The sequence below is a fragment of the Anoplolepis gracilipes genome, chromosome 2 (genome assembly GCF_047496725.1).
Source record: "Anoplolepis gracilipes chromosome 2, ASM4749672v1, whole genome shotgun sequence".
NCBI lineage: Eukaryota > Metazoa > Arthropoda > Insecta > Hymenoptera > Formicidae > Anoplolepis > Anoplolepis gracilipes.
The window spans coordinates 330,024-344,485 of NC_132971.1; the positions used below are offsets into that span (position 1 = coordinate 330,024).

General features: G+C 39.1%; 1 protein-coding gene across 17 annotated transcripts in view; it reads right to left on the bottom strand.

The window, feature by feature from the left end:
* Mamo (zinc finger protein 628-like) overlaps positions 1-14,462 on the bottom strand; it is a 73,942-nt gene that overhangs the window by 46,179 nt on the left and 13,301 nt on the right. For 2 of the 17 annotated variants that reach the window (XM_072911487.1, XM_072911485.1), the window contains exon 1: positions 3,861-5,742. The exons of 11 other annotated variants lie outside the window; for them this stretch is intronic. Coding sequence is in view for 2 of the 6 variants with exons in the window: in XM_072911474.1 (XP_072767575.1) it covers positions 1,010-1,056 (47 nt within the window). In the remaining 4 variants the exon portion in view is untranslated. 4 more of the 17 variants (XM_072911474.1, XM_072911492.1, XM_072911475.1 and 1 more) reach the window with 3 other exon arrangements.

The window sequence follows — 14,462 nt, forward strand, 5'->3', positions numbered from 1 at the left end:
CTCGAACGCATCGCTTTCTTTTGATTTATCAATGTTAACGACCTCGTGGCGCGAGAATGCGTTAATCAGTGCAGAAAATGTACAAAATACCACGGTCTCTCTCTTTCGCCACAGTTAGATGAGACTGTTTTTACGCTGCCTTGATGCGTAAACTGGGAGATTTTTTTTAATTTCATCTGATTCGCGACGGAAAGAGAAAAGAAAAAAGTAAAAAAGAGAGATGAAAATATACTTATACTTTGAAATAACATCACTTTAATCACGTGCTAATTGTTATAATCTTCTGTTTCTAGAAATATGATATATAAATTGAGATTATGTTATACTGCATATTATATTAGAAAAATATGATACTAAAAGTTTGTACAATAAATTCTGAGAACAAATATAAGAAATATTATAATAATATATATTAAACAAAGAACAATTGAAATAAATACATTTAATTCAAAATCGATCATAACAATTATCTTTTTTGATCATTGTTACTTTCGTACTACCAAGTGAAATAAAAAAATAATATTTTGTAAAATACTTTAATACTTTAATAATATCCCTAAGAAGATTGTAACAAAATTTTAAAAATTTCTTATAGAATTTATTTTTCAAATATTTCTGTACCTGAGAAGCAGTATGGAGTAAATTCATTTCTATGGGTTTTGATACATTTCGGTTATTTATTTAACTATTGTCTATAGAGAGTGAGGAAAATAATACGTCTGTCAGATGCGCGATTATCTGAAAGAAATTTTACAATAAAAATACAGATTTAACGAAATAATTTATATTTTTCAAATTAAAAACTCTCTTTGAATACATTAAATAATTATTACTTTACGTAAATTTCAATCTTTTTCTCTCTCTCTCTCTCTCTCTCTCTCTCTCTCTCTCTCTCTCGGTTGATTTTACCTAATAATCATACTCATTTATTTATTAATTTATTTTGAAGGTACGCACTTTCATGCGCGTTTCCCAGATTTATTTTGAAAATGTGAGTTTTTCAACTTACATTTGCCTCTCAGATGTAAGTCTCTTGATAAATTTCCAAAGACACATCCTATACACAATCCACGCGACAAACAAATGTCTAACGCGCGTCTACACATGCTATTAACAGTAGGTTTTACGCATACGACACGGAGCATAGGCAAGCGTGCTCGTCGTCGGTGTTGTGCAGAGAGGAAAAGAGAGACGGAGAGATAGAGGGAGAGAGACAGAGCGACGCCAGCTGATCGACGCCGTGGCGCGGCGCATCGCGATGTCGCGGTATCTACGATAGCGGCGGCTAACGCCGCGACGCGTTACGTTGCACTTCTGTCTCGGCCGATCCTCAATGTCATGTTTGCCGATAACGCGTCGCGAAAAATATCATCGCCGAACCAGGCGATTCCCGGCTGCTCTCGTTCTCTTTGGAAAGTCACGCGTGGCCTCTCGTCGGCGACGGCGACGACGACGACGACGACGACGACGGCGAGGACGACGACGACGACGACGACGACGACGACGACGACGACAACGACAACGACGACGACGGTGAACAATTGAACGCGTAACGATCGTTAAATGTCGGAACGTATGTATGTACGGTGTGTGCGTACGCGTTGCGCGGAAAGCAGACGGAGAATAAAGTAGAAAAAGACGAGGGCGAGACGCGGACAGATTATACGCGCGCGTGCGTGTGTGTGTGTGTGTGTGTGTGTGTGTGTGTGTGTGTGTCGTAAGAGAGAGAGAGAGAGAGAGAGAGAGAGAGAGAGAGAGAGAGAGAGAGAGAGAGAGAGAGAGAGGAAGAGAGAGAGAGAAAACATAAACACGCGACCTTCGCGAAACGTCAAATGTCTATGCTACTTGGAGCGCAGGACCGTATTGCTGAAAGAGTTGTGCCCGCGATATAAACATTAATGTTATTTTCTTATAGAAATCATTTACTTAGAATCAATCTTATCGTTAAGACTTAATTATTATTTCATTTTTATATTTTGTTTCTGTCTTGCAATGTCGATAGTCGAAAGTAAATTTTAATAATCATTTAATTGCGGAGTAGTAGATATATGTTTGTCTCTGTTGTATAACTGTAATCTACGCATTTACATGAAATAGGTAAATTTATTGTGACATGATATTTCAGTAAGTAGTAATATGAGTCTGAAGATGAAAATTATCACAGTAATCTGTATTTGCAATAAGTGCGAGACTTTAGCGTTTACCGTATTCCAAGTACGATATTGCAACGGCTTCTTATTGAAGTTGCTGTAAAATCCGACGTCTCTCTGACGTACGTACAACACGCGCGCTCCGAATATCGGATACAGTTTTCAGACGAAGACAGACTGCGCGGCGCGAGAAACGAGGACGGAGCGTCGTCTTCGGTATTCTCGTCCTCTCGCCGCGGGCGATACGTCACGCGGTCTGTCTCTGTCAAGGCAAGAGTCGATCGCGGAAATGCTATTATCGTCATCATTACACGCGTGAGGATCGCGGCGTAATGAAATGTAAAAATAAAAGAAAAGTGGGAGATAATGATTGAAGTGTTAGGTTACATTACTAATTGTAAGATGGACCGGGTCAACTATCTCAGGTTTAATGTGAAAAAATGTCTAAATTTTGATAATTTGATAAGAAATGAAAGAAAAATTTTCCAGAAAGATATCAGCCTATCCTAAGGTATATTCAAAGTTACTCTGATTACTTCATTAATTATATTAGAGAATGAAATTATTCATTTTCGACAATCGATAACTTTTAATAACACTTGTTTTTCAATTTGTTTTAAACGATTTAAATTAAAGGTTATAATAAAATCTCATCAATTATAAAAAAAAGATCTACGTGATAATCATCAAATATTTACTTTTACAGAAATTTTCGTGCTATAATTTCAAGTTAAACTTGCATTCTGTCTTCACTATATATATGTAAGCACGCACAATTCGCCATTCTATAAGACTATAAATGAGATTATAATGGATGCGTATTCTGACGTGAAAAATTAATTTAACGAATCCATACGAAATGTCAGAGCTAATCGAATTATGTAGTTCAAAATAGAAACTCTGATTCTCAGCGATAAGTTCGAACTGTGAAGTACATTGTGGCAATCGGGATTTGATCACAGAGCGCGTGCCACCGTTACCACTTGCACTTTACTTCAACGTGTACGATCGGATTTAACAATGGTTGTTAAAGCCCCTTTACGGGAATTCGACTAATTAAAGCGATAGGGCAGAGTGAGAGAACCGCCAAGGGCAAAAGTGGATGTTGGCACGGAAGAAAATTCCGCGCAGAAGCGGGCGCGCTGCGCTTACAACCTATTATTGGATCATTGTCAGTCAAGAAACTTGAATAACAGACAAAAAGTTGAACACATTGTCACACAAGTGAGACGGATTTATAAAAAATGTAAAAACCGTTTACAAAAAAGAAAAAAGAAAAAAGAAAAAAAAAAAACTTCTTTCGTACCAACGTCCATTCAAAGTTCTCACTTCTATTTTAACCGTGTTAAGCGAAAACAAATTCTCTCCGACACACATGACAAGTTTTAATAAATTAACTCTAAAATGCAGAGTTTCGTGATTTCGCGAGAGAAAGCTACGAGTACTATAATTCATTTTCCTAAATCTTGTCACAGTTATCTCTTGATTCGCGACACGACTGCCACTTTTTTAATACTGTCAATCAAGAAATATCTTTAAACTAACAATAAATGTTATAAATTTCTTTATATAAAGTATATAGAAAACAATAATTAAAACAGTAAGAAAAAAGAAAGAAAGAAAAAAAAAAGCTGACTTAACTCTATTTCGCATAACATCATCCAATTAATTATTTTCAATCAAATTGACACGAATTTGGAATGAGCCCACCTCGAAACTACGTCACTACGTCTGACGTTTCTGCTGCTGTTGAAGTGAAATCCGCGAGAGAATACTTGGATGCTCGGATAGCTAAAGCCTCCTCGGCGCCGCTCTCGTCGGAGCGGGCCGTTCGATCGCTCCAGATTTCCTCGGGATCGTCATACTTTACTTTTGCTCATACACGAGCACCGACGACGCTCCTCATCTCCTCGATTCTCTCTCATCGTGCTCGCAAACGACCTCCCCCTACACGTTTCCCTCCCTCTTTCCCAACAATTTCTCGACGCACGTGAGGTATTTTCGTCCGCCCGTGTTGGTGGCTCACGGGACACGCACTCTCGCAGCATGCCTCTTTCTTGACAACACGCGCGCGCTTTATCGCACCTTTCTCGCGCGTGACATCCTCGTGTTTTCTTTCTTTTTTTTTTTTTTTTTAATTTTGTTTTCTTTTTTCTTTTCGTCGCAAATCTCCGCGCTTTCGAAATATCACGTAGTCACATTCAAACCAATAAATATGCTGCGTTCTCCTTCTGTTTTGAGAAAGAGAGAGAGAGAGAGAGAGAGAGAGACAGACTTTGTCTTTTACTTGAAAAGGACCATGGGTGATTTAAGATACGTCGCGAAGATACGAGGGAAACGGCGCGCGACGGCTCCAGGCGCGTCGCTCGCGCGGTACGCGTTGCACTGTTCACTGTCACGTGTGTCGCGGCACGTCGCGGCGCGTCGAGTCGCGTCGCGTCGCGGCACGCGCGATGGCCATCGTGCCAAGAACGTACGTTTCGAGATCGCTTTTTCTTTCTCTCTCTTTCTCTCTGTTTTGGCCAGACTTTTCCGAGGAGGAAAGCAAACTATTTCGAACGCGCGTCAACGTCACGGCGTAACGAACGCACGGGATCGGCCGCGAGATTCGAAAGCGGCTGGCTGCCAAGATTTTTCAGGGGCCGTACAAGGTCGCACGAGTGTGGATTTAATAAATTTCGCGGCTGTCGGAAAGACGAGCCGCTCTTTGAACGTGCACGCGCCGCCGCGCCGCCGCGCCGTCAACGCGAGCTGTCAAAGCGCGGGTTTTCACGTGTCTCTCCATCGTTCTCTCCCGATGACGGAACCGTGCTCCGACGTGAAGAGACGTGAGGGAGATGCGGGAAAATCCAACGTTATCTCGCACTTTGTGACAGTTACTTGCCAAGGACGCGCGCAGATGCACTGATTGACGGATCGACATCGAGCGCGAATTGAAACATGATGCGAGAGTGCGCTTGGTGCGAAACTTGGCGCGTGTCTCTTACGGTGCGGTTTTCGCGTGACGCAAGGTCACGGTTTTTCTCGTTTCTCTCCGTGATCTCCCTTCGCTGTCGTTTTTTTATCTTTTTCTCTCTTTCGATTCCTTTCATGCTTCTTTTTCCGTTTGTCTCTCTTTATACTATCTTGTCCATCTACCTGACCACAAACTCATTAGATAAATGACAGGCAGCGGTGACAGCGATTGGCGGCAACGGAATGTCAGTGGCAGCGATGGCAATGATAGCGGTGGATAACGAACAACACGTCAAAGGAGAAAATTGTTGTATACTCGCACCCTCTCTCCGATGTAAATAAATACATTTTCTTTCTCTCTTAATCAAGTGGCAAAATCAAACATATTCGTCACGATGATATCGCACGCGTCACAAAAACCGTCGGGGCGGTTATCCGCCCCCGCGACGACCACGACGACGACCACGACGACGACGACGATGACGATGACGATGACGATGACGATGATAATGATGATGATGATGATGATGACAGCGAAGACACCGACGCGATAATAACAACGATGAAAATAATTATATCCGCGCACTGGGCCCACGTTCTTTCGTGAAAACGTAAAACACCTGAATCGCGTCTGAATATTTACCTTGCTACATGTAAAACGAATAGAGGAGCCTGCCTGAATCGAATGAAGGAAGGCTCGAACCGGCCCACTGTGACGTCGCCGGCCTACTGTCAGCTCAGCGCTCGCTCGGCCCCGCGGTCAACTAACCTACCGTGTTCGCCGCGCAGACCGTACCGACAAAATAAATCGATTCTGCGCGCCGGAGCGCCGTGAGCGCCGCGCGATAAATCCGCGCGTTCGTCGACGCGATTTTCGGCGTCGCCCGCGCTCCTCCACGCGCTTTTTTCGCCATCATCTCATCATGTTTCGTACAGTCGCTCGCCGGACTCGAGTAGTACATAGTCAGGTGTGAAACGCTCACGCGCGCACCGCCGCGTACACACGCACGCGCGCGCTCTCCCACACACTCGCAGTCTTGTCGACGTCATGTGCGCGTGCGCGCGCACACACCGTCGCCACGCACACTCGGGACTCGGGACTCGGGACTCGGGTCGGGTAGAGGTATACGCGCGTACACAGATACATACACACACACACACACACACGCACACACACATATCGATAACAACGTCGTGCACGTTTCCCTCGCGAATCTCGCGATTCGTAGCGCGGCATAGGCGTCGTTGGACCAAAAAAAAAATGCATGTTTGCCAGTAACTGAGAGAAAGAGAGAGAGAGAGAGAGAGAGAGAGAGAGAGAGAGAGGGGGGGGCGAAGAGGAAGGGTGGGTGGGTGGGTGGGTGGGTGGGTAGGTAGGTAGGTAGGTAGGTAGGTAGGTAGGTAGGTAGGTAGGTAGGTAGGTAGGTAGGTAGGTAGGTAGGTAGGTACTGCGAGAAAAAGATGAAAAGGAGGGGGACGCGTAAAAGTATTTCACGCATTGAGTGTTACGCTACGCGCGTGGAAGCTAATTACAATATTATTTTCGACGTGGAGTATAGAACGTAGCAACGTGTTGCCAGTCTAACGATGACGGATCGACTCCTTCATAAGTTTGAAATTGATAGAGAATTTCATGATGAAATCCGTGTAAGACTCTATAAAATAGACGCGATGAAAATACAAATACACGTTATTTTAAACAGTCAACGTGTATAATAATTCCCAGTTGATAATTGAATATACATAAGAATTTTTTTGAGATAATAAATTGAATGTTTTTTTTTTTTTTTTAATTTTTTTGTAAGCAATCCTGACGATATGATGATTTATATTACTCTTTATAATTTATAGACACATATTTGATGTAGATACATATATCATTATTTATAACACAATATTATATACCTGATAGTTGTTTATAAAATTAATATGCTTATGTTTTGTTATCGTGAGTTATGTAAGTGAGAAAATTTTGCTTTCATAAATAAAATTTTATCAATAATATAAACAAGTTTTCGTTATTTTCTACATTTATCTCGCTTTTTCTCTGAATAAAATTTTGCCTTTATCCTTTACGTAATATTGCATTTTATATAAACATCAATGTCTGACAACAAAAATACTTTTTCCAAAGGTTAGGTTCCATGTCATAGAAAACTCCTCACAATTATTTCATTTCTCAATCATATTATCTCCATATTAAAAATAAATAATTACTTCTTATTACGTGGATTAGGTTTTATTTTACATTTATTTCTTATTCTACACATCTTATTCTTGCAGTGCGTTATATAGGTACATGCACTTGCCTCAAGTTTTATTAAACTCGGTGAATGTATGTATATGTATTTGTCTATCGCGAGTCTTGCGGTGATGCACTCTGCTTTTATATAGATTCTTAGGTAACGCAAATTGCGTCTGATGTTCGTTTACATCCGCGTAAGAAAAAGAGAACGAGAGACGTAATAAGTAGTGCGTGTGTGATCAAACTAGTGTTTTTCAACCTGCATGCAGTACATTTTCATCTTGCGCCAGTTAATTCACGAAAGACAATTAACCAGCAAAAATTTGTATATGTTTTTATCTTTATGTTTCATCTATCTTTTTCTCTAATAACAACAAAAAAGTATATATATATATATATATAAAGTATATTATATTTAATGATAATCTATATTCATAAATTTATTTTAGAAAGACATTTTTCAGATATATGGTTAATGGCTAGCTTATAAATTTAAATGATAAATGTAGTTTTCACAGCGCCAAATATGCCACGTAAAATTTTAACAAAATTTTTTTGAATTAAAATATCTATCGAAAATGGCTAAAGAGCATTGATACACTGATACGCGTGTATTGCTGGCAGGCACGTTTACGAAGAAAAGTTGCTCCGTGGTCTTTATCGAACGATCGTTACTCATAAATTATGCTCGTAAATCGATGATTTACTATCGATGCATAGATATATAACGCGTCTATTTAAAAAAAACTAAAGTAGAGTCCGTCAATGTTTTCCGTCTTGTGAAAAACACATAATTAATATTATATTATATTGAAATTGTTAACGCCTTCTACTTACTCTCTGACTTATCGTTTTCGTATATAATCATATTTTCCACATATTTACAGAATATTATTCTATAATATAGTATTATTCCAATAAATTTTAAATAAAATTTTTTAAAAATATAAAAGATGCTGACGAGATTAAATAAAATCTTCTCAATAATTCGGGTTTTTCATTTTAATTCGGGAAAATAAAAACAATTAATAATAATAAATTTTATAAAAATAATACTGATTAACACTCAAATATATATATAATTTAAATTACATCTTATGATTCAAAGTAAAAGAAAAAAAGAAGTTAATTAAAATTGGTAAAATTAATTTTGAAAAATTTATTATTAATCAAAATACACTATTGATCATCCCTTTAAATGATCGACGTCCTTCCTCCACCCTTTCATCGAAGAGTTAAAAAAAAAGATTTATTATATACAGGAGAGGACCACACACCACACGTCAGACAGTTAGCCGGTTGCGCCTGTTTTCGGACATCTGTGGTCCTGCGTGTCAAGCGTGATTATGGACCGTCATCGCATACATTATACGCATCGATCCACCGCACCGCGCCGCGCCGCGCCGCGCCGCGACCATGCGTCCGTTGTTTTTTCTTGCATCATTTTTTTTATAACCATGCGGTTACGCTGAATTGCGCGTCTACGCGTTCTTAGGTAACGCACGGCGCGCGCGTGTTGCGTGAACGGAGAGAATTGCCATAGAGCCCGCCGCGTTTTATTTTTACTTCGCACAACTGTGCGAGCTGCCGGCCGGCCAGCATATCGGACGCTCGTGACGTCGCCCGAAAGTGCATCCTCGTGCACGCGCACCTTGGTTAGGTAATCCCGAGATAGCGCATCAGCCAGATCTTCTCGTTACGGTGACGCGCGATTGCAGAATGTCATCGTTGGATCACGATCTAGACTTGTATTCTCACACCTTGCATTTATTACCTGAGGTTTAATAATTAAAAAAATATTCAAAAACCTTTGATACATGCATTATTTTCTGCAGCACAAACATATTTAATTAATTAATGGCGAAATAATAAATAAATGATAAATGAACATTATATGTACATTAGAAAAAAAAAGAGTTATGTAAGAGATTAAAATGTGCATTATATAAATTGTGACATTTAGACAATTAAATGTGTAGTTGATTTAAAATTTTGTTTCCCTATATAATATCGTGGAACTATGGAACGGGGTATCATTTATTGCAACTACATTATTAAATATGCACAGAGTGAATACAGATCTAAACGTGCTCGTGGAAAATGTTTTGCGACAAACCCCCGAGCCGAATTTCGCAATTTTGCTTCTTACGATCGCGATTTTAGTCTCGCAACTCGTCGCAACGAGGAAATTCCTTATCTCGTCGTTTTCATAAAAACGTTACGTATCGCTTCGTTTACGCGTGCGTCCGTCTCTCGCGAAGAAATCTTCGTTATTGCTTCGTTAAGCGAACTACACTAAAACTATTACAAATCTGAAGCACGAGAGAAACTTACAAACTTAAAAAATCAAAGATTTGTAAAATTCTATAATCTGACATTTCCAATAATTTATTTAACGCGTACACATTTTTACATAAATGCGTACAATTGAAATAAAAAAAAATATTTTTAATTATTTGTTAAAATCTTCACTTTATAGAAAAAGAAATATCTTTGGATTAGTAACTGCGTATAATTCGCGACGAATTGCATCGATCGCGCGCTTTAATAAGTTCGCCGATCTCAGGAATATATTCCAGTAACCTATTTTTATAATGCTCTGAATTGATATTGTAACCATATTGTGGCGATAAAATTGGAATTCACATGTACGCGTGTGCACTGATACGAAATGATATTCGCAAAGATGTTCTCTCTTTTTTTTTTTTTTTTTTTTTTTGGCATCCGGATAAATATCTCGTTTATATATTATTGTCTGAATGCACACGATAATATACATGTATAATCTTTAAGTTTTTACATACAAAAGTTGTAATATTTATTTTATGCATGATTAATTTCCTGACAAGTCTTTAATATCGTTAACAATTCTTGAAAAATGTTAAAAATTTTTTTCTCCTTTTTGAACCAAATATATTGGACACAATAATTTAGAAAAAAAAACATTTGTTTCAATATATACATATTGCGCCAAAAAAAAAACATTTTCCAAAATGTAAACACTCGCAAATTTTAGCATATATTAAAAAGATGTAAAAAAATTATTTTAAAAAATTTATTTAATTTTTGTTAAATAGGAATCTATGAAAACTTTATCAAAGAAATTATAAATGAAAAAATGTGCACGATCTGAAAACACTTTTTTGTGAGTGTATATATAAAAGGAGCTAGGTGTACACATATGTAAGATACAATCGTTGTAGATAAAATATATTCATGAAGTAGGTATTGTATTACATGTGTTTATTTTTATTAATTAATCAAACAAACAACTTTTAAATGCAGCAATTACTGTTGTTATAAGAATTAAAAAATAGAACATTAATCTGAGACCTCAGATAACCTGTCGAAAAAGAGATTGTGTAATGAGCACCTTTTTCGTTTTTGATACTTTTGTAATATAATTTATATATACCTCTTTGTTACGTAAGTTGACAACCCACACATTATTGAACAAAATTCGATTTATCGTCGAAGTACACATTAGATTGCGACTTGAATAATCGGTCGTATCGCTGTGTAATTTGACAATATAAAAGTTTAACGAGGACTACAACGAATCAAAAACATGTTCAATCGAATTAATGCAGCGCATATTTAAACAAACATTTCGTGTTACACGGAATGTATTTGTCTGTAAATGAAAAATATTTAATTTTTTTAATTGTTTGTGGTATTTTTCGTCCTCTCTTTACATGTTGTTTTCATTTTTAAAAAAATTATTGCAATCAGAGTAAAGAATTTATGTAGCTAATAAATAACTTTATATTAGCTAGTGTCTATCTCTCTCTTTCTCTCTTTCTCTTTACATAATTCTATTCTATTATAAAAAAAAAACTATTCCAACACACAAAAGAAATTAGTTTATTAGTGTGATAAGCTAAAAATATTATATATTTCAAAATGTAATTTAATCTAATTATCTAAGTTAAACAAACGGAAAAAAAAAAAAAAAAAAAAAACATTGTGTGTGTGTCAATCTTTCCAAAAAATTTCTCAGATACATATATATTTCTTATAAATATAAGAAGCCTCTTACAAAATATCTGTACAAATATTCAATTGTTTTGTACTAGCACAACAAAAATACATCATTTTCCTCGTTGTTCAATCATCATAAATTATCTATAATACTCGACAATAATAGACGCATTGCGTAACGATATTCATTACACTGTGAATAATAGCCGCTTCATGGAATGCAACATTGTCGATGTAACCGATTATTCCTGCGTGTTCGCGTCTTTCATTACGTTACAAAGTATACAGTCGAGATGGTTTTGCTCGAGCCGGTTGTGTCCAAGTTTTTTCGTCGCGTGGTAGCGTTTCGATGCGCTCGATCGATACTGGATTTCAAGAAACAGCAGGAACTTTTCCGCTTTACAAGCCGTGTAATCAGAGCTCGACACGCTACATACATAAGTAATACATCTCGCCGTATATAGAAATCCTTTTTCTCTTCTCAGTAATACGCATCGCGGTGGGGCAGACTCATTATGATTTACAATCTTTCTACCACATTTTTTCAGTATCAAAGTAAGCATCTTCAAGAGTAGCGTAAAGCTAATCGTATTATTAATATTATTGAATATTGAACGTAATATAATTATGCCAATAACGTATAAACGATACTCTTTTATACAATATTACAGTGCTTAAGTTCCTTCAGCACATTTAATTTGAATTTAACAGAAGCAATATGTTGAGCAAATACAATATAATATTGCATAGGTTTTTGTAGATAAATTAAAAGGGAGGAAAGGGCAAAATCAGCAGGTACTAAAAGTTTTTGACGTATTCGAGATCGACTAAACAGGATGAGAAAAATTTTAAATATTAACAGCAAATTGCACAATACTCTTGCTGAAATATTACTCCGAATATACAAGCGATGAAAATCGGCGGGGAAAGAGGAAAGTGTTTTCGAGCAGGCTGAATCACGGACGCGATGGATCTCAATTAAAAGTCCGCAATTTGTTTTTGGAGGTGCGAAAACATTTTGTTGGGAAATGCTAAAATAAAAGCACGCGCGTGCGCAGCCATCCCGCCTACACAAAGTCACGCTAATTAATGGCAGCGCATTCGGCATTGTATAATTCTGTTTACGGTGAACGAGACACCCTGTGTATACACACACACGCGCACACACGCACACATGTATCTATATATATATATATATATATATATATATATATATATATATGTGTATATAATATGCCAACGCACCAATTTCTATGGACCAATTGTTTAAGTTCCATTTATCGGAATGTAACAGCCGAATGAATGCTCGGGAGCGTCAAAAATGCTTTTTAATGCGATGGATAATCCGGTCTTGTCGCGATCGCTCGTCGCCCGATAAACGCGCTATCACATCAATCAGCAATACCGAACGGAATATTAATTGTGCGGTTAAACTCGAGTATGCACTGTTTTACGCTCTTACCGTGATTGTTAATATCTTTCGCGGTCTGAAACGAGGTCGTTCGGTGATCTCGTCCAACTTCGTAAATAATGTCCCAAATGGAAAATATATATTTTTATATGCGCAAGTTTAGGAGAATTAGAGTTATTTTTTTTTAAATAATTAGTAAAAACCTATTAGGGAAGGAGCGTAATAGATAAGACATAATTAATTATTTACCGAATTTGCATTTATCATAAAGTCATCAATTGAAACCGTGTATTTTCTATACATATGACGCTTTATCGTTAAAACTGTTATCTCTAAAACGGTATACCGACATGGATAATTAATTGCGAGTGGCGCAAGAGACATTACCGTTACAAACCGACTGGAAAAGGTCTCTCATAACGCCTGTGAAATAATTAAAAGTATTAAAGTCGAAGTTGCAAATTCATACAGTAACGTGCGACCGAAAACCGATATCTACTCGATGTTCCTTCATTCGCATCCAGTTTCCAAGCAACGCGGGTATGTAAAACGGCGTAAAACGTCGCGTTGGCCTCCAATCAAGCGTTAACAGGAGGCCGCCGTCGCCGTCGCCGCCGCCGCCGCCGCCGCCGCCGTCGCCGCCGCCGCTGCTGTCGGACGTCGTGGCATAGAATTTGCAACTATGCTAATAAGAGGCGACCCGAACGGACAGCTAATGGCCGCCTGAGAGAAAAAGGACGAGAGCCGGAAGCGCACAATGAATTCGTGAGGTCGCGACGACGTACAGCGAGGAGGATGAGAGAAGAGAGAAGGCGAGAGGGCTGAGGATGAAAGGGCGCGGAAGGGACACCCAGGCAAGAAGGAGAGAAGGTGGATGGAGAGAGAGAGAGAGAGAGAGAGAGAGAGAGAGAGAGAGAGAAAATACGATAGAGAAGGATGAGGAGGGCGACCACGGATCAATCGTAGCCTTCCGTATTCCCTGCCGCCCCTCGGTCGACTTTCGTCCCCTCCCCTCTCTCCCTCCTTCCCTTCCAGCCTTCCACCCCCTTCCATCCTCTTCGTTCGCCCTCTTCAACTACTACAGCCGACTTGCACCCCTTGCAACTCGCCTCCTCCTTTCGTGCCCTCCACCATCTCTGCCTCCGTTATCCCTCGGTTGCCCTTATCCTCCCTCCACCCTCCGCGCCATCCCGCGACTTGCACGAAGCCCTCGACCGTCGTCGCGCACTTGCATCGTCGACGTGCACGCGTCGTTACGCAGGCCCAGACCCACACCGACCAGACTCTCTCTTCTCTCCTCATCTCTCTTTCTTCACCTACCGTTCATCTCGGCATGTCTCGCTCCCCTTTTTCCTGTGCGACGCGTTTCCGCCGACTCTCTCCCTCTGCTTCTCTCTCTCTCTCTCTCTCTCTCTCTTTCTTTCTTTTTTCCTTTCTTTCTTTCTTTCTATCTATCTCCCTCTCTCTTTCTTTCCGCCTCTTGCCGCTTTCCCAGCCGCTACGTCGCGACGTCGGAGGGCGAAGCTCGCGTAGCAGAGTAGGTCAGTGGCGTGAATGATCATCAGCATTTGCGCGAACGGGAGGAACGAGCGCGCGCATATGCGTGTACATATATATATATATATATATATATATATATATATATATGTGTGTGTGTGTGTGTTCATTCGTCTGATGTACGCGCAACCGAGGCGACATTCGCACCCTCCGACGTATATAT